The sequence below is a fragment of the Mizuhopecten yessoensis genome, unplaced genomic scaffold, assembly GCF_002113885.1.
Source record: "Mizuhopecten yessoensis strain PY_sf001 unplaced genomic scaffold, ASM211388v2 scaffold2307, whole genome shotgun sequence".
Taxonomy (NCBI): Eukaryota; Metazoa; Mollusca; class Bivalvia; order Pectinida; family Pectinidae; genus Mizuhopecten; species Mizuhopecten yessoensis.
The window spans coordinates 303,197-324,661 of record NW_018404481.1 but is presented as its reverse complement, the minus strand read 5'-3'; the positions used below and the strand labels follow the sequence as shown (position 1 = coordinate 324,661).

Below are 21,465 nucleotides of genomic sequence, written 5' to 3'. Positions count from 1 at the left end.
TCGTCATGACATATTTCAGGAGTGCACATGTACTTAGCCTTCTGTTCTGTCATGACATATTTCAGGAGTGCACATGTACTTAGCCTTCTGTTCTGTCATGACATATTTCAGGAGTGCAGATGTACTTAGCCTTCTATTTCGTCACGACATATTTCAGAAGTACACATGTACTTGGCCTTCTTTATCGTCATGACATATTTCAGGAGTGCACATGTACTTAGCCTTCTGTTCTGTCATGACATATTCCAGGATTTCAGAAAGCATAATAACCTGAGAATTTCGAGAATGAGCAGCAGAGTAATGAGAAAGAAGTTAGTGATGTTAGGACGGATTACGATAAGGTAAAGTTTAACCACCTGGATACACCTCTACAACAAAGCAGCCTTATATCAACCTCTATAAACCTACAATAGTTTAAATCTGAATCATTGAATAAAAAAAATAAAAAAATGCAACTTTTAAACTTACAACTGAGCTGAGGATTTTCTACAAAAATTGATGAAACAGTTAGTGTTTTATAATTTCTGTCTATTGAGACATCTCTGGATATCAAAGGAGAGGGGAAGGATTTACAAATCACTTCGACAGGCATACAGTTCTCACGTAATGATTAACTAAAAGCACAAATACATCATGTTTATTATTCTTCTTTTTTAAAATTGTCACTATTGACTTTCTTTTGTAAACATTTTCACAAATTTTTACTGGCATCGCATAACCAGGACCTTAAATGTCAATTTCTGAGATATTAAATTTTTCTAGCTAAACATCTCATTCTGTATAAAAAACACTTTAACGGTTGAATTTTGTCTTTGAGAAGAAAAAAATCAGTGAGGTTAACTCAATTTCAAGACAAATTCTATAAAAATATTATCATGTAAAACACAAGATTTTTCCAAATTTTGTGAGTTTGCCGGCCCTCATCAGTTGGAAAACGCCACTATATATGAGCAAACTGGAAAGTTAGTAATAACATTCGGAACTACTGTATAGCAGGTTATTTCAGGGGGGATGATATTTTCACGATTTCGCGGGTCAATACTGTGATCGTGAAAATATGATCCATAGAATAATATGACAAGAGAAATAATGAGCGGCGATAACGAAACATCATAACTGTAATGTCTTCATGAAATAACTAGTATGTGGTTGTAACGATTGATTAACGTCAAGAGTAATACAAGATGTTTGAAAAATAGATTATATCACACATGGAATAGTTTTTTCGAAGATTTGTTTAACAAAATACACTTACTTGTTGTGGCTCAATATGCTGTAATAAAGCGTATTCGGTTGACTATTTGAAATTTTATATGCCGAGTGTCCCGTCTCTGTGCTAACTAAGACACCGCAAAAATCTAGTTCATTCACATGTCATGATTGAGAAATTATAATCCATGTAAATTTAGTTTTGTAATTTTCGGTCATAATCGTGAACTTGTTAAGCCCACGTAAATAACCCGTTATACGGTAGGAAGAACCAGGGACTATAGCTTTTCCACACTCCTATATCCTAGTAATTTGCGGATTCCTTGATGACTACTGTCGAAAACTGTTACTATGCCATAGGAAACTGCTTTTTTTTTATATGACTATTACTTTGTTAAATCATTTCTGAAATGAAAAGCATACTTTGTGGGACTTTTATGAAGAAAATAAAGATAAAATAAAAATAAAAAATAAATAATCACCAACAGTGTTCTAATTGTAAAAATTCAGTGGGGCAAGGCGTGAATCCGAACCATGGCCGACCTCAGACTGTTACACTGTTGTTCTAAATGGAAACGGCCAAGCCCAATAGCACTACACTACAGTTACATACAAAACGAAATAAGGGGAGATAACTGTATCTTCGAAAAGTTGCAGTGGAATTTTCTAATGTTTTCCCTGCAGTGGGACAGGGATCCTATTAAGTGAAGCTATCTTTACAAAACTCATCTCTCATCAATTAACACTGAGGTACAGAACGATGATTGTGAGTAAGATACTATATAATACTGTAAGGTTTACCTGGCCAGAGGATTCCATCTTAATTACCAGGGGACCGGAACCCCTCAGAGACAGGAAGCTGAAGTGAAGGTTTGACCCCTCACAGGTAAGGTCATCTTGTAATAGGAAGTTCTGGTTTATCCACAGCAACACCTGGAGTTAACAAAGTCCAAAGGTATTAAAAGTCTTGTTTACTTCACCATTATCTAGCAAAATTTTAAACAAGCCATTCAGATTGATATGTCTCGCCTGTGCCCCGATTTGACCATCAATGCACATGTCAATTTTGGTTGGTCTAGCACTTATAGTTTCAGAGAAACTTCCTCAAACGCAAAACAAAATGTTGATGGATGATGGAGATGTTGACAAAGTCAATGGACCATGAAAGGTAGGCCACATCCAGCATTTGATGCATGGGTTGTGATGCTCTACCTAATTAAGATGCATCTATCATCCAAGTTGGGTTGGTCTAGCACTTATACTTTCAGTGAAACTAGCTTAAACGCAAAAACTAAATGTTGACGCCGCCATCGCCGGAGACGAAACATCTTAGTCTTGCTTCTGCTAGTGCATGGAGGCGAGACAAAAATTGAAGTAAAAAGTGTTTATTTTGGGTGGATCAACTTTACAAATTTTGTCAGTGTTACTGTTATGACATTCTACAGTTAATTAAGTCATAAAAACATTTTATTTATTAAGCATAAAACATTGGATCTATTGCAGTACCATACTTTGGGATATTTTGGATGTGGTTATATTTTGGTTAATCTGGCTCTTGGAGTGAATGAGCCAAAATTTAAAACACAAAACATTTCATGATGCCAAAACATATCGTCCCAACATCGGGATATCGGCAGACCATCCTCCAACTCAATTATTATGCATCAATTACTGGCTATATTTTTCATGTCAGCGAAAGTTGGAATGGCTTGATTTTTAGGCAGGACTGATGGAGCAACTTCATAACTATAGGTATTGTAAAGTACCAAAATTTAGCACACAGGATTGTCAAGCGCCAAAATTTTGACACAAAATCTTAACCACCTTATTTTGAGCAAAAAAAGCCAAATTTTGGCAATGCTTACATATCCCAAAGTCGGTATTTCATTCATACAATAGCTTACTCCTTCACTAGCTTAAAGTTCTTGCAGGATTTTTTAAATCTTAGATTAAGTAGTGTTAATGCTTTGCCGATCAACCATACTGAAAGTTGTAAATGGATGATAAGATATGCAAAAATGTTTAATGTATTAGTTAATAATACCTGGTCAATTAAATAATCGGTGAATAGAAAACAAAGGTAAAATTTAATTCAGTTGGCCTTACCCTGGCCACGCGGTCATTGACCGTGAATGTACAGGAACTCTTCGGCTCCTGGTCTGGGTTGTTCTTTATTGGTGTGTACATTGAGAATCTTGGCAACTGGCGCGTCAGCTCAAAAACGTGGAACTGGATGCTGAAACCGATGTTAGAAACAGTCAGAAAAAAACCCAGAGTTAATTACAAGAATGCAGAACATGTCAAATTTTAGAACACAGGATAAGTCAAAGGTCAAAAGTGTAAAACTCATCATCAAACAGTTATGTATTTAGTGGAAAGTGTTATGATACAATTTAGACTTGCAGCCAACAAGTTACCTGGAATTGCAGCCAATGAGACCGCTTACTTAGACTTGTAGCCAATGAGACAGCTTACTTAGACTTGCAGCTAATGAGACAACTTACTTAGACTTGCAGCCAGTGAGACAGCTTACTTAGACTTGCAGCTAATGAGACAGCTTATTTAGACTTGCAGCCAGTGAGACAGCTTACTTAGACTTGCAGCCAATGAGACAGCTTACTAAGACTTGCAGCTAATGAGACAGCTTATTTAGACTTGCAGCCAATGAGACAGCTTACTTTGACTTGCAGCTAATGAGACAGCTTACTTAGACTTGCAGCCAGTGAGACAGCTTACTTAGACTTGCAGCTAATGAGACAGCTTACTTGGACTTGCAGCCAGTGAGACAGTTTACTTAGACTTGCAGCAAATGAGACAGCTTACTTAGACGTGCAGCTAATGAGACAGCTTACTTAGACTTGCAGCTAATGAGACAGCTTACTTAGCCTTGCAGCCAATGAGACAGCTTACTTAAACTTGCAGCAAATGAGACAGCTTACTTAGCCTTGCAGCCAATGAGACAGGTAACCTGGATTTGTAGCCAATGAGACAGCCTATTTAGACTTGCAGCTAATGAGACAGCTTACTTAGACTTGCAGCCAATGAGACAGCTTACTTAGACTTGCAGCCAATCAGACAGCTTACTTAGACTTGCAGCCAATGAGACAGCTTACCTGGACTTGTAGCCGACAAAAGCCTTGATGTGGAGGTCAACTGGTACATCTTTAGGGGGCTGGATCGAAACCTTCACGCTGTTTGACAGCTGGGCGGAAGCAGGATGTCTGAAGAAAAAAACAAAGTTAGTAATATTACAAACAGATGACAAAAGAATGGGGGTACTTTTCTCGTTTATCTGTGGGATATAAAAGTCTTATTTAAGTAATGTATGTGCCTTAGAATGGTGGGAGATACATGCATATGATGCATATATTTGTTATCAACACCACATGTGGATTTAGAACAGATGAGCTTGACACCACATGTGGATTTAGTATAGATGAGCTAGCAGCATTTGTTACTAACACCACATGTGGATTTAGAACAGATGAGCTTGACACCACATGTGGATTTAGAATAGATGAGCTAGCAGCATTTGTTACTAACACCACATGAGGATTTCGAACAGAGAAGCTTGCAGCATTTGTTACTAACACCACATGTGGATTTAGAACAGAGGAGCTTGCAGCATTTGTTACTAACATCACATGTGGATTTAGAACAGATGAGCTTGCAGCATTTGTCACTAACCTCACATATGGATTGAGAACAGATGAGCTTGCAGCATTTGTTACTAACACCACATGTGGATTTAGAACAGAGGAGCTTGCAGCATTTGTTACTTACACCACATCTGGATTAAAACAGATGAGCTTGCAGCATTTGTCACTAACCTCACATGTGGATTTAGAACAGATGAGCTTGCAGCATTTGTTACTAACACCACATGTGGATTTAGAACAGATGAGCTAGCAGCATTTGTTACTAACACCACAAGTGGATTTAGAACAGATGAGCTTGCAGCATTTGTCACTAACCTCACATGTGTATTAAGAACAGATGAGCTAGCAGCATTTGTCACTAACCTTACATGTGGATTTAGAACAGAGGAGCTTGCAGCATTTGCCACTAACCTGACATGTGGATTTAGAACAGTGGAGCTTCCGGATGAGCTTGCAGCATTTTTTACCAACATCAATTATGGATACATAGAATTGACAAGCTTTGATGAGCTTGCAGCATTTGTCATTAACCTCACATCCGGATTTAGAACAGATGAGCTTGCAGCATTTGTCACTAACCTCACATGTGGATTAAGAACAGATGAGCTAGCAGCATTTGTCACTAACCTTACATGTGGATTTAGAACAGAGGAGCTTGCAGCATTTGCCACTAACCTTACATGTGGATTTAGAACAGTGGAGCTTCTGGATGAGCTTGCAGCATTTTTTACCAACATCAATTATGGATACATAGAATTGACAAGCTTTGATGAGCTTGCAGCATTTGTCATTAACCTCACATCCGGATTTAGAACAGATGAGCTTGCAGCATTTGTTATTAACACCACAAGTGGATTTAGAACAGATGAGCTTGCAGCATTTGTCACTAACCTCACATGTGGATTAAGAACAGATGAGCTAGCAGCATTTGTCACTAACCTTACATGTGGATTTAGAACAGAGGAGCTTGCAGCATTTGCCACTAACCTTACATGTGGATTTAGAACAGTGGAGCTTCTGGATGAGCTTGCAGCATTTTTTACCAACATCAATTATGGATACATAGAATTGACAAGCTTTGATGAGCTTGCAGCATTTGTCATTAACCTCACATCCGGATTTAGAACAGATGAGCTTGCAGCATTTGTTATTAACACCACAAGTGGATTTAGAACAGATGAGCTTGCAGCATTTGTCACTAACCTCACATGTGGATTAAGAACAGATGAGCTAGCAGCATTTGTCACTAACCTTACATGTGGATTTAGAACAGAGGAGCTTGCAGCATTTGCCACTAACCTTACATGTGGATTTAGAACAGTGGAGCTTCTGGATGAGCTTGCAGCATTTTTTACCAACATCAATTATGGATACATAGAATTGACAAGCTTTGATGAGCTTGCAGCATTTGTCATTAACCTCACATCCGGATTTAGAACAGATGAGCTTGCAGCATTTGTTATTAACACCACAAGTGGATTTAGAACAGATGAGCTTGCAGCATTTGTCACTAACCTCACATGTGGATTAAGAACAGATGAGCTAGCAGCATTTGTCACTAACCTTACATGTGGATTTAGAACAGAGGAGCTTGCAGCATTTGCCACTAACCTTACATGTGGATTTAGAACAGTGGAGCTTCTGGATGAGCTTGCAGCATTTTTTACCAACATCAATTATGGATACATAGAATTGACAAGCTTTGATGAGCTTGCAGCATTTGTCATTAACCTCACATCCGGATTTAGAACAGATGAGCTTGCAGCATTTGTTATTAACACCACAAGTGGATTTAGAACAGATGAGCTTGCAGCATTTGTCACTAACCTCACATGTGGATTAAGAACAGATGAGCTAGCAGCATTTGTCACTAACCTTACATGTGGATTTAGAACAGAGGAGCTTGCAGCATTTGCCACTAACCTTACATGTGGATTTAGAACAGTGGAGCTTCTGGATGAGCTTGCAGCATTTTTTACCAACATCAATTATGGATACATAGAATTGACAAGCTTTGATGAGCTTGCAGCATTTGTCATTAACCTCACATCCGGATTTAGAACAGATGAGCTTGCAGCATTTGTTATTAACACCACAAGTGGATTTAGAACAGATGAGCTTGCAGCATTTGTCACTAACCTCACATGTGGATTAAGAACAGATGAGCTAGCAGCATTTGTCACTAACCTTACATGTGGATTTAGAACAGAGGAGCTTGCAGCATTTGCCACTAACCTTACATGTGGATTTAGAACAGTGGAGCTTCTGGATGAGCTTGCAGCATTTTTTACCAACATCAATTATGGATACATAGAATTGACAAGCTTGATGCAATTGTAACTATCATCTGCTACTTACATAACATGACTTTCTCCTTCAAAAATTCCTTCAGCAAATATCAATACCGCTTTGATGGCAGTGTCTGTGGGATAAAAATATTTATTTAGATATATAATGTAAATATACTCCTCTGTGTTTTTTTTAACATCACTTTATAAATTTTGACACATTGTTATCAAGTTCATGACTGTGTTTTACTGATTAATTAACTACTGATAATGATAATAATTTCTTTATAAACATCTCAACAACAGGCAATATGATACATAAAAGAAATTGGTGATAATTAGAATATGATAAACCTCCAGATAGTTCAAATATACTAAGGTGGAAAGTTTTAAAATGGAAACGTTAATTTTCCACCCCACGATACATCAATCATTGCAGGATCGCTTCTTTTTAATCACGTTTTGTATCGTTAAAACAGATAAAAGTTTGAGTACAAAAAATCTGGGAATTATAATTATACTGAGGTTTGAGTTTGATTATCTTCATTCAAATTGTTCAACCTGATAATAATGCCATATTTCATTTATATTTAAACAAGTGCAACAATAATCATTTTGTTTGAACTAACCAGAGGTTAACCATACCTCCTTTTATCACTATGCTTCCCAGTGACTTTCCCAAAGCAGCATTACTTTAAATAATAATAAAAATAATAATAATTTGAGGTTCTTGTATATCGCTTGATCACAACCTAGTTCGTAGGTCGTCTCAAAGTGGTTCACAAATTATTATCCATGGTTATAGGGCCTTAGCAACCAGCCAATATCTTGCTCAACTCCCTGGAGAGCATACAGCTGGTGCTGCCGTATCGGCGCTCACAGCTAGCATTCAACAATTCTAGCACTGCCCAACCAGGTACTCATTTACAGCTGAGAAGACTGGAACAAGCGGCGTGAAGGATCTTGTTCAAAGATATAACACAGTGCCATGGCGTGACCGCAACCCTCCGGTCACGAGCCCGGTGTTCTACCACTGGACTACCGTGCCTCCCAAAAGTAAGTCCCCATATAATGTCAATGTACTTACCGTTTGTTGTTCCTATGAATAATTCTACATGCGGCTGAAATGTAAACAGAAAGCTGTCATCACTTTAGAATATTAACAATTCATCTGCAATCAAACGGCTCTCCATTTTATCTTCAGCAGGTGGAAGCATTTATAAAACAAATTTCCATTAGAAGTCACAAACGATAAATCCGAACTATATTGTTCAAATACATCTTATACTAAATTATTTATCATCTACTTGTCCATGATAAGGGTTGTATGCGTGTGTGAAACTACTAGCTGTGCATAAGCCATATCCTGGACCGACCCCATATCCACCCGGCATGGGCCATATCCACCCAGCATGGGCCATATCTGCCTGTCATGCGCCAACACTTCATAAATCACACCTCAGACTGGTAGTGTACACACTGTATATCCATCTGTATTTACTATTCTGTTCATCGTGTTTTATTTAAGGTAGAATGTGATTTATATTTATTATGAAATATAAACTTTCTGCAAGTTTTATGTATTTATTGCTAACAATTTTGATGTTATAGAGCAGTATGTGATAAAAAGGTAATCATGTGACCATTTCCATATCCTACTTCATATCAGCCCAAGAATCCCATACCAGGCTAGAGTCAGAGGCCGGAGGGCTGATACGGAGTAGGATATGGAAATGATCATATGATAGTTTCTAAACATTTTCACATTATATCATAAATGTTTAACAGAACTAAGATGGTGTTATAACTGTTAGTGTTAGGCCTACAACATGAGGCTCACAATGGGGGCGATCATACTCACTGGTTTGCCCTCTTCGCCCGTGTTAACCCTCAGCGTTGTTTGAAGCTGAGTGGCCGCCTGGAAAGGTCAAAGGTCAGTCTTATAATATTGTACTGCATACAGCATATATGAGTTATGTTATAAAGTTTCCATTATGATTTGATAAAAACATACTTTGTACAGCATAGAATACTGCAAACTAGGAAACTTCAGCCAGGTTGAAGTCTTACCCTTCACTGATCAATACAATACATGTCCACCCAGTGTTCGTTAGGCCCTTTTTATGTAACTGCTATGTATAGTACTATGCATACTATTATTCTGTGTCATGGTAATAATGCCCTCATTGCGGAGGGCAAAAAAGATGAAAGTTGATTTGTAGTGAAAATTTTCAAGTTTACAGTGTATATCAAATTTACGGGATTTTTCGTATCAAATCTGAACCCTTTTACCACTGCATACCAGAATGGCCTCATCCAGATAAATGTATGGTACCAGAATGGCCTCATCCAGATAAATGTATGGTAGAGTCTACTAAAGTCACCCAGGGGTGAAAGGGTTAAAGATGCTTATAAACTAGATTTTTTTCCTACAAGACAAAAACATGCCACTGCTGCCATGTAAAATTGGTTTCATAGTTTAAATGTTTTTTTGAATTGTAACATGACATGACCTTGGCACCCTGAAATAAGAACTCATCCGCAGCATTTTTAAATGTGACTTTTGTGTGAGAAACACACCGAGTCCGTATATATCAGGAAACACCTCGATAGACATGGGATTCCCCCATCTCCGCCCCTATAAAATGGCAAGGCATAAACAATAGAAGCGTTTTAACCATTTATTGAGATAACGACATTATATACGTACAGGAATAACTCCCATTTTCTGAGCATCATATTCTCCAGGAGGGAATGGTCTTTCAGCTGAGAATCTGGCTGCAACACTTCCCACACCTCCACCCCCTCCGTACCCACCACCTTCTCCAACTCCTCCTTGCCCCCCTGGGCCACCTCCTCCAACACTTCCTGGTCCTCCAGTACCTCCCATGCCACCTCCCGCTCCACCCATGCCTCCTCCAGCACCTCCCGCTCCACCTATGCTGCCTCCAGGGCCTCCTCCGCCAGCTCCAGCTCCACCCATGCTTCCTCCAGCACTTCCCACACCGCCCCCTGCACCACCCATGCCACCTCCAGCGCCTCCCACGCCACCTCCCGCTCCACTCATGCCACCTGGTCCGGCTGCTCCCATACCACCACTTCCACCAATGCCACCACTGCTACTGCTGCTGTAGCCACGGGAGGCCGCATTGGTTGCCAGGGCAGCAGCAGCCACAGCTCCCGCCTTTGTGTTCTCATCATAGTTTTTCAGCTCCATCATCAGGTTCTATCAATGCGAAGCACATGAGTGAATTTAGACCACTATCTACACAGGCAATTGTTTATACAGTTTATATATGTGATATACACAACACGTGAAAAATCACTGTGTTTAGTGTCCACGCACGGTGCACACAACTCTATGAAAAACTGATTGCTTGGTCCATTGAGCACTGATGTTTGCACAACTATGCTATTTGGTATGATTGGCAGCCAGGTGCATACCTGCCTGTATGCTGGTACGCAGGTGAATCAACAAAAAATAAAAATTCTTCTTACACCCACTTGTCCCCGTACCAAGTCCCTGCCCTAGACCCACTCCTAAATGAATCCACTCCAAACAAAGGCTAGCTAAGCCCCTGGATGCTTAATATTACAGAATGGAAAAATGTGGAATACTTGTGGATGGGTATATTTTGCATTATATCCAATTTTACAATAAACCTTCCACAGTATTACAATGACTGTTAAACTGTCAAAGATGGAGTCGGACTCTCAGGTACCAGAACAGTCTGTAGATAACACTATCTGGTGATATTCATCTCCAGTAAACTCCCGATGAAGTTGTTATATGTATAATCATGAGAATAAATCCCCGATGTTTACCTGTTTACGAAGACTAAGGTCACGGATCGTTTCTTGTTCCATGTTAGCGTCCATCAGGTTTCCTCTCATTTCAACTGGAGCCGGGTTGTATCCCTTAACTGAAACATCCGGCAATGTTAAAGTATACGGAGAAATTGGCAATATGAAACAAATATGTTAAATTGTATGTCAAATGTCATACTACCGTAAATTTGCAGGTATAGTGCACACTCGGGTATAGTGTGCAGGTATGTTTTGGGGTCAGATTTGAAGAAAAAAAAATGTTGAATTTTTTTACCAAATGCAGTGGTTTTTTTCTGACAATTTATACACAAGTTCTATCTTTTTTTTTAAAGAATTGCACATAACTCAACAATATAACAATCAAGGACTTTTATATTTTGGTGAATATGTGGTTATATGGACCTAAAAAAGCGAAACTGACCTCAAATTGGTCTCGGTCAATATGTGTTTCTCAGGTCCATATAAACACATATGCGCCTCAACAAAAGTTCATAATTGATGATTGATGTTTCATGCCTAATCATGTTTCAACTGATCTTAATTACTAGAGACAAGTAATCATTCCAACAAAGTAGATGTCAAACCCTACGTACCTTCCCCTTCAGCGGACACGCAGATCAGCTGTTGTGAGCCGTCCAGACGGTAGTCGCCCTGTAGCCGAAAGCTAAGTTAATATTGTAGGAATGGCACCAACATTGCACATATACCGTAATATCGGCACAAGCAGAATGTATAAACTCGACTAATTTTTTTTTTAAATATGACCAGTAAATGGAGAAATCAGTTTTCTGCATTTATTACAATTAATTGACACAAGTCTGATGATTTTATAAAAGTATCTTCAATTTTTTAATCATGCTTCAACACTTCGTATTTTACAGTATGAATTTCATAGAAGTTAATTATAAGGAACGGTTACACCAATAAGCCCATGTAATTGATTAATAAGGTGCCATTTTATAAATAAACCCATGCAAGTTATAATTACAAGCCCTCCATTTGTATTTAATTTTATGTAAGTTTCGCATCTGTCTTTATAAACCTGAGGTAGAGTCAAAATTAGAAGAAAAAAAATAACTCAGTCGCCACCAGAGATAATTATACGTAAAATGAAGTATGTCATAAAAATTGTGTTCCTTACAGGCCAAAGCTATCTACAGAGATAGGTAAATTAACTAATTCCAGCTTTTTAATAATAATGTGTAACAGAGGTCATTATTTTTTTCAATGCCTCCGCTAGGAGTCGAACCTGGGACCTCTAGTTTACTATAGTCTTATGCTCTACCAAATGAGCTAGAGAGAAATTCTCCCTAGCAGAGTCGATGGGAAGTGGCTAGTATTTTACCAGGTTGACACAATATTCTCTGCGTCTGTTTTCCAGAGGTTATAGCTACCTTACACATTAAACATGTGTTTTTAAAATATGTGTTAAAATTTATTTCCCTTGAGTTCTTTTTATTATTTTTCCAATTGTATGAAGCTTTTTACTTTTTCAACATGTTCTTCTCATGAAATAAATGATACACAAACAAATTCTCACAAAGTCACAATTAGTTTCAAAACAAATCTTTTCACATTATTATTAAACCAAGCAAGCCCAACTAGAACTCCTTTTTTTTGTAAACAGATGCATATTTGTCAACTTTTAAAAAATTTCCAGGGGGGAGATTCTGCATGCTCAAAAGTAAAACATAAATATAATGTGTGTATTACCCCCTTGTGACATAATAACCTTTGAAAATGACATATTTTGAGTTGTTCTTTTAGATGAAAACAATAGATCTTAGAATATAGGGATAGTTAAGATATTTCACTGGTTGAAAATACTAAAATTAAGGGTCCAAAATCGGGAGTCTCCATCCTAAATAGGGAGAGTTGGCAAGTATGAGTATGTTTCAAGTGACTTGTATTGATTACCATATGAGGTACGTGAAGGTCACACAAGGTCACATTGAAGACTTCCCGACTCGGTTTTTACCTGAACAATGCCTGCCACTGGGTGGTTGAACGTGTCTTTGTAGATCACTTCTCCTGTTCTGTCGCTCCGTACATCAATCTTAAACGAAGAACAATTCAGATCTACACTGTCCTCCTCAAAATGATTTGATATTAAACATAATACATAATACACAAAAGTAAATATAACCAAATTATGTAAAATCACTATTATTATTTGATTCTCAAAGGCCATTCAACACAACCGGGACGAATATATACGTCCGCGCAATAAATGAGTACTGTCTAATTCGTTAGATAAACACAAGTGTGTGGTCTTGCTTTTATCACATACCTTCCGTATTTGGTAGAGATTGATACGAAGATTTTATAAACTTTGATATTTTTGGCAAATACCCGGAACTTTTCAGTTCGCCATGACAAGGGGATTCCCATAAAAAGTAGTTCCGGCTATTAGGTAAATACAACATTCCGTATTGCACATGTGCAATACAGAACATTGTATTTCATGGTCTGAAAATTGCTTGTATAACTATAACAAGATTCAACAGGTATGTAATAAAGTTCTATACATTTTAACACACAAAGTATTTTGGGGTGTAAAATTTATGTTGAAGTTATCTTCTCCAAAAAAAAGCATCCCTAAGATTGCGAAACTGTGCCATACTCTGTTTCGCTTACAATGTGTTTCAGCAATAACATTGCTTAAATTATAAAGTGATAAATCAGCTACCTTGCCGTTACTCCAGCCCGTAATCAGCTCGGTCACCCCATCTGAGTCGAGGTCAAAGCTGTGGATTGCCAGAGCTTGATTCTTAGACTGAAAATCAAACAGTACATGTCCTAAAAAGTCAAGTGATATAGATTTGACCGCCCCGCTACATATATCTCTCACACCTAAATTTATAATTGACAATCTATATGTCATAATCCCTACCTGATGTGATATGCCATGTGTGTGGGTTTTTTTCAGTCTATATTGACTCTCTAAAGAAACCTGTTTATAGTGACACATGTCTACAAAGACCCTTCTATAATGTTTTCTGTTTAAAGTGACCCCCTGCCTAAAGCAACATTATCTGTAAGTAAAATGTCTACAAAAACAATTTTCTATTCCACAAAATTATTTCATTTTTTTTGGGGGGGGGGGAATGTAAAATAAATTCTCCAAAATCTAAACATTTTTATTGTACATATGTTTTGTCATTTATGTGAAATATTAGTTCATGCAGTATTGAATTTCATCATTTTTTTAAAGTATGAAGACTGCAAAACCTTTCCACAAAATTTAACCTAAATACAGTTACCAATTTTTTTCAGCTCTAAAAGCCACAACAGCTTCGATTCAACGAGCTCAAATGATGAGATCTATTTCACTGAAGATGATTGGCAATTTAATTCATAATTTGAAGAAAAAAAGCAACACGACAATAACTTTGATGAAATGTACTAGGTAAGTGAGGGTCCCAGTGCATACCTTGATCCTCCAGTAACGTGACGACCTGTCATACACGCCCACTGTGCCGTTCGCCAGGGTGTATCCAAACCTGCTCTCCATCATGGGGCACAAACAGGTGATGGCCTACAAAGGGAGGTAATCACACAATTCATATTTAATTCTGATGTCGGCTTAGGTTTTATATTGTTGTTCATTGGTGGCTTCACATTACTGGTTTAGGAATAAGAATTAAGATGCACATCAAAAGTAATTAAGCAGGGAATTTCTAAATTGTAAGCAACTGTTTCATACTATTAATTTGGACACACAATTAATTCATTTTTATCTCTTGTTTTTTCAATGAAAACAAAAAACACATTCAATCCTATTTTGTTTATATCAGAAATAGTGTTACCTCAGTTTCGGTCATTTCCGCTAGAATCTCATCTTCTTTAAAGACACGGATGTCAAAATCTTCTGATCCAACGACAAGCTACATAAAGTAAACAATGCATCTAAATTATACAGTCAAACCTATTCATGCAACCACCTCTATTAAGAGACCACCTGTGTTAACGAGAACACTTTTAATATTCCCGAATGTAAAGATTTCTAAGAGACTATTTTTTAGATAACCTAAGAGCGATATTCTTATCCAGGTTATCAGCTGATCATGACAAGCTTGTATTGTTTCTCAACATTTTCTTTAGGTTGGTAAGTATGAATTGTAGAAAGGTTATGTATCACAACCATTAAGTGTTTATGTGTGAGGTTTCGATGACTAGTACAACATGTACCCTGTCACCTTCTTCACAACTAGTTAAGTCTTAATGCGTGACGATTTGGTGACTACTATGATATGTACATTGTTATCTTCGTCACAACCAGTAAGTGTCGATGTCTGACATTTCGATGACTTGTACAATACGTACCATGTCACCTCCATAACCTTTCTACAATGTTTGTGCTGTTTATAGCACTATAATAATTTTCTTTTTTTTCTCTTAGAATTTCAATATTCATGATAATATCATCGATGGATATTTGATTATGTTGTGTCATTTAGCTAGTTTGTATCATGGAGGATCCTCACCTCATTTTGTCCGTCACTGCTGAAGTCGACCAATGCCAGAGAACACACGTTGTCGCCAGTCACCTAATGAAGAAAGAAAACACACAGTAATTAGTATGACTATCCCTTTTTCTATTATCTCCCATTAGTTTGTATAACCATATCTGTCAACCACCCCACATTATGAGGAAAACTTCCGCAATTTGACCAAAATTTACGTTACTCCCTTCCCAAAAACCTTCATTCAAATCTTAGCCAACACAATTAAAATCTACATCCTGGGGTTTAAAATGATCTCTCAGTTACTGCTGAATATTTATAATAAATGTGACAGGTGTTTATAGAAAATATTAAATTTAGAGTTAAGCAGACATGTTTTATAGACTTTCTCCCTCATTTGAGATGTAGCATGAAGGAGGTTCCACAGGTTGACATCTATTGTGTAAAAGTCTAGCTGATTCCTATCCAAACTAATACCATTTTGACCTAGGCTACTCTCTGGCGGCGTCATGATTCACTGCGAAGCACTTGTACCGCGATTATTTATGTTATATTCGATTCACGATATATTTTCCGGATTTTCGATACGTCACGATCAGAATATTAGTGTATGCCGTTTCAGCCGAAATGTCTGTGAGACGTTCAATTTCATTGACAGATCTCTAAACCCTCAGCCAATCGGCTGCGAGGATGCAATTTTCACAAAGCATTCATAACACAATGGTGGACCACGGTAAGGAAATGAAAATATGTGATGCTCCGGCAAGCTTCAAATCGGAAGTGTGGAAACACTTCAGGTTTCCGTTTATCGACCGCTTATGTATCTCATTTTGTTTATATTTTAAAATAAAGGTGTATCGAATCGAAATAATCGAATCGTGGTACAAATATCGAGATACGTATCGAATCGTGGGTAAAGTGTATCGTGACAGCTCTACTACTCCCTACAGCCATCATCTGTTTACTAAATGTAGATCCTGAAAAGCTTGGTTGTTATATTTTTAAGTACAGCTCAGAAATACGGTAATCGTACATATCTTAGCAGTGGTCTTATCTTTAGCACATTTTGTGTGTAAAACATCGCGCTAAATTAGGAATGGGCCAATTGAAGCTCTAGCACACTATTTCTCTATTGCATATATTATCTTAATGCGCCGATTTAAAAAAAATGCACTAATCTATTAAAATTTGATAATGTGCTAAAATTTGAGTATGAAATCCTCATGTTCCTGATCCTCCCAAAGCTTTTGGGGATGTAACTGTTGAAATTCTCATGTGTGGAAAGATTTGTGTCCTGACTGTTTATTTTGTATTGGCAGTAGTTCTGAAATCTAAATATACTTTATACCTTTAATATATATTTAATCTTAGTTAACATTCCAATGAGGATATTTTTTTGCACCAATTGTCTCAATGAGAACTAGAACTGTCATCCGGAGGATAAGTAATACCCCCGCAGATGCTTGTAGTTTATACCGGACAAGTTTTTTCGCATAAAGGGCTGTAACTTCCTTAAAAAGTGTTGAAATCTGAAATTAAAATGCTAGTGCACAACTACATAATATACTGATCATTCAAGTGAAGTTTCAATAAAATCTGTCTGCTAGTTCAGATGAAATTTTCCCAGACAAGGTATTTCGCATAAAGGGCCATTTCTCCCTTAAAAAGTTTTGAAATCTGAAATTGAAATGCTGGTGCACAACTACATAATATACTGATCAATCAAGAGAAGTTTCAATAAAATCTGCCTGCTAGTTAAGATGGAGTTTTCCGGACAAGGTATTTTGCATAAAGGGCCATAACTCCCTTAAAAATTTTTGAAATCTGAAATTAAAATGCTGATGCACAACTACATAATATACTGATCATTCAAGTTGCGGGGGTATGATAAAACAAGCATTTCCACATCATGAAAATTTACACTCCAGGAATATCACATAAGTTGTCTATTTTTGAACATGTGAGCCAAAATGTACAAATGCATAACCTACCGTCCAGAATATGTCGTTGCCCTCCATGTCGTAACCCTGAAGTGTACAGTTTCCTCCAACAATGGCCATGGGATCGGGTATGGTGCCAAGCCGGCCAACAACAAGACAGTTTGAGCCGTCAGCTGTCTGTAACAAAAAAACATCCCATGTATCAACCATACATGAAATACCATAATGATAAACTATACAGCAATCTTGAAACAGGGCTTTTGCCAGCTATTTTGGGAAAGGGCCCCTGAGCAGGAATTGGGAAAATATCATCAGTGTTCCCACATGCATAGGTTCGAGAAAATATCATAAGTTTTGAGAAATAAAACATACAATGTGATTTGCAAAAGGTTTTCCTCAGGCTGTTTCTTACAGTAAAATGTATAGCAATAAGTTAACACATCAATTTTCTGTGTTTTTGGTTAGTCAATTTCAAATTTCCGTTATTTATGTATTTTGAATGCTCTTTCATGGACGGTAATACTTTGAAAGTTGCACATACAATGACTGGAAACTTGTATAAACATGTGTTTTTTTTATTATCTAATTGGGAAAATAAAGACTGAAATTCGGAAAATACAGGGTCATTTTTCAATTGTGAAAGGGTTCCCGTACCGGACCCTATAAACACCTGGCAAAAACCCTGTGAAATGTCTCAGAATTACATACATTGACCACTGTTTGACAATTAACACCATAAATTGGCAAAATATCAAAAGCATAGTTTGAACAGCTGTTTAATACTATGAATTAATTGATTTTATAGCTAAAAAAAAAATATCTGCTGATTTCAGAAGTGAAAAGGTGGGAGACTGTCTATAGAGCAGAGAGACTTAGCAAAAACATATATAGAGTTCATGTTACAATTTTAAGATTTTTGGGGGAATTCACTTTATTATAAAAGTGTGTCACAAATTCAACCTATCTGATTGTCAATTTTTTTTTAAATCTAAATTTTAAAATAGCCTGGTTTCTTCATTAATTGGGAAAATATGGTTTTGTTTTTCATTGAAATCCAATTCAACATCACTTTTGGTAGGGGAAGCAGACTGCTTTCAGTTGTAAAACTAGGCAAACATATTACTGCGGTCTTATTCATACTTACATCTTTGTAGAAGAGATCACTGTTATTTTCAACATCATAAGCCAGTATGTTTGTTTGTGTCCCCACTGTCAGGATATCGTTCTCCTTTTCAGGGTTCAGCTGGCCGGCCGACACCGCTGACACCTGCTGGTTGACACTTAAAAGGTTGAGATCTCCGTCTGATGTGATGTCCATCCGACCTCCTTTCATCCCCCTATTGTGGGGGTTATGTATCAGTACCTGAAAAAGTCAACATTTTTTTCCGGTTTAAATATTAACTATCGACATTCTTGGAGCATGACATCTTCATCTCCAGGGTCTGGGATTGAAAATACCCGGTATGATGTTTGGAAAATGTATCACTGATTTTTTTTTCAGCAGTTATATGTCTTATCAGCTTGGAAAGAAAGACAATTTAAAAATGAACATTTTACATTGTCGTAAACAGTTTGTTTGTGCTCTATGTCCTATCAACAGCTATGGTCATTTAGGCCGTGCCCAGTTTGTGGTGGTTTAGAAAAACTGGAATACCTGGAGAAATATCAACGACCTGCAGCCAGTATCTGGCACCTGCTCCACATAGACCTCAAACCTGTGGCACAGTGGTTAAGGTGACCGTCTACAATCACTAACCCTCTAACCCCTATCATTACTAGTATGTCACAGGTTTGTGGTCTACGTGGGGCAGTCTCCAGATACTCAAACCTGTGACACAGTGGTTAAGGTGACCGTCTAAAATCACTAACCACTATCATTACTAGTATGTCACAGGTTTGTGGTCTACGTGGGGCAGTGGCCAGATACTCAAACCTGTGACACAGTGGTTAAGGTGACCGTCTACAATCACTAGCCCTCTAACCACTATCATTACTAGTATGTCACAGGTTTGAGATCTACATGGGGCAGTGGCCAGATACTCAAACCTGTGGCACAGTGGTTAAGGTGACTGTCTACAATCACTAGGCCTCTAACCTCTATCATTAAGAACTAGTATGTCACAGGTTTGTGGTCTACGTGGGGCAGTCGCCAGATACTCAAACCTGTGACACAGTGGTTAAGGTGACAGTCTAAGATCACTAGCACAGGTTTGAGGTCTACGTGGGGCAGTCGCCAGATACTCAAACCTGTGACACAGTGGTAGAAGGCTAGTGATCGTAGACGGTCACCTTAACCACTCCGCTACGACTCATGAACAGTTATGATGTTACATTTTATGTTATGGGCGGATTGGTCAAGTCTGGGGTGGATGTTGCGGTAACTGTGCAGTTGCATTCAAGCGAGTTGGCACTATTAATGATGCTGTTGGAAGCATGCTGCAAACAGAACATATTACATCTCCAGCACAGACAAAGGCATACACACATAGGGAGATATTAGCCAGGTGGCATAGGACTAGTAGTTAGCGCCTGATAAGGCAGCTCCTGCGAATTCCTCAAAATTGTATTGATTACTGTATATGCTAATAGTATCGATTGAAAAAATTTGGATATCTATGTATTGTAAAGCGCTATAGAGTGCCGTAGGTTAGCTAGACAGGGCGCTATATCAAATGCTGTATATTATTATTATTTTTTATTAATTTGAACTCACTACCTCAATCCTTGATAATGAGGGTTTGGGGAGTACTTTTACATAATGCCAGCTTTGATGCTTTACCTTTCCAGCTGTTGTAGCACATGTGAGAGAGGAATGGATTCCGTCATACTTTCCAATGGTGACCATACGCGGGTTAACCTTGTGGTTGATCTTAAGGTTGAAAATTGGCACCAACATCTTGGATATCTGGAGATTTTCTGGGGGGGAAAAAGAAGAAAAATGAACATTTCCAAATTTTCTTATTTATATATTTTCATCGCCATGCTAATTTGAACATATTTCAACTGTGAGAAATATTGACAAAATGAGATCAGCAATGTTTAATGTTGAAATAAAAGCTATTCAGAGATGATCACAGATAGATATATAGTCACCATAAAATAAGATTTCAGATTGCATTAACCAATTTTTAGACAAGATTGCAATTGGTTGTCATCTTGTTTTCGGTTACACTGAAATCAATGCTTATAGATTTTACATGCTTTTCAAACAATTTACATCAACTTTTTAAAATCACTTTTGTTTGCCTGCATAGACTTACAGAGGGTGTATCAGACTGATGGAAAAAACGGGAAAACCTGGAGAAAACCCATGTGGTTGCCGGTCCGACAGGTGACCTATACCATTTTTAATGTCCGACCAGGGAATTAAATCCTGGCAACCTTTGTGAATGATAAGTGCATTATCCAGTGTAACCCTACCACACTGAGACATGATTAACTCATTCACCCCTGGAATTTCATAATGAACTATTCCAACCTTTGTATTGGAAGAGTTCAAATGTGTCTTCAGGGGTGAATGAGTTAAGGACTAACATCCTGTACGTATATATACTTAAATACATGAGGAACATCACAAACTGTCAACCATGACCTACTATGTTATTGTATCGGTTGTAAACAATACAGTCATTAATTAACATTCTTTTAAAGCCACATTACTGCATTTTAGTTTAATAATGAAAAATGCACCCGTGTGTTGCATTCTTGTCCGCAGAACTTGAAATGCGAATGTGTTGCCACTATATCTATTGTAGAACTCTTTTGTGTGAGAGAGATCTAGAGCTGAGAAGTCATCGATCGTTGCATATCACCGGGGTGTTTGTAACAATGGCGGATGCAGAAGAAATTTGTAAACAACTACCGCCGGCATCTTATCGATCAGGTGTGTGGGCCAAGTTTTTTTTTATTGATTTGATATTCATTAATAAAGAATTAAAGATGTGTCGTGTTGTGTATCGTATTGTAAGTGGTGTATCTCAAGAACGTATCCAATTGTGGCTGATATGCAGTGTAAATAAGAGGCCTAAATAGCAGAGTAAGAACAGGATCTACAAAATACATCAGCCAGCCCCCC

At 37.7% G+C, this 21,465-nt stretch overlaps 1 protein-coding gene across 2 annotated transcripts in view; it reads right to left on the bottom strand.

The window, feature by feature from the left end:
* LOC110445466 (Bardet-Biedl syndrome 2 protein homolog) overlaps window positions 1–21,465 on the bottom strand; it is a 46,235-nt gene that overhangs the window by 20,430 nt on the left and 4,340 nt on the right. Inside the window, exons 2-19 of one of the 2 annotated variants that reach the window (XM_021490117.1) lie at window positions 20,170–20,306; window positions 18,535–18,753; window positions 17,442–17,567; window positions 15,472–15,534; window positions 14,794–14,871; window positions 14,418–14,522; window positions 13,674–13,760; window positions 12,963–13,040; window positions 11,578–11,635; window positions 10,982–11,079; window positions 9,867–10,382; window positions 9,018–9,074; window positions 8,244–8,277; window positions 7,227–7,290; window positions 4,323–4,430; window positions 3,316–3,445; window positions 2,011–2,142; window positions 1,256–1,273 (exon numbers count right to left, since the gene is read on the bottom strand). In XM_021490117.1, coding sequence (XP_021345792.1) covers window positions 1,256–1,273; window positions 2,011–2,142; window positions 3,316–3,445; window positions 4,323–4,430; window positions 7,227–7,290; window positions 8,244–8,277; window positions 9,018–9,074; window positions 9,867–10,382; window positions 10,982–11,079; window positions 11,578–11,635; window positions 12,963–13,040; window positions 13,674–13,760; window positions 14,418–14,522; window positions 14,794–14,871; window positions 15,472–15,534; window positions 17,442–17,567; window positions 18,535–18,753; window positions 20,170–20,286 — 2,088 coding nt within the window. In that variant the 5' untranslated portion in view covers window positions 20,287–20,306. The remainder of the gene's footprint in view (window positions 1–1,255; window positions 1,274–2,010; window positions 2,143–3,315; window positions 3,446–4,322; window positions 4,431–7,226; window positions 7,291–8,243; window positions 8,278–9,017; window positions 9,075–9,866; window positions 10,383–10,981; window positions 11,080–11,577; window positions 11,636–12,962; window positions 13,041–13,673; window positions 13,761–14,417; window positions 14,523–14,793; window positions 14,872–15,471; window positions 15,535–17,441; window positions 17,568–18,534; window positions 18,754–20,169; window positions 20,307–21,465) is intronic. The other variant, XM_021490118.1, reaches the window with a different exon arrangement.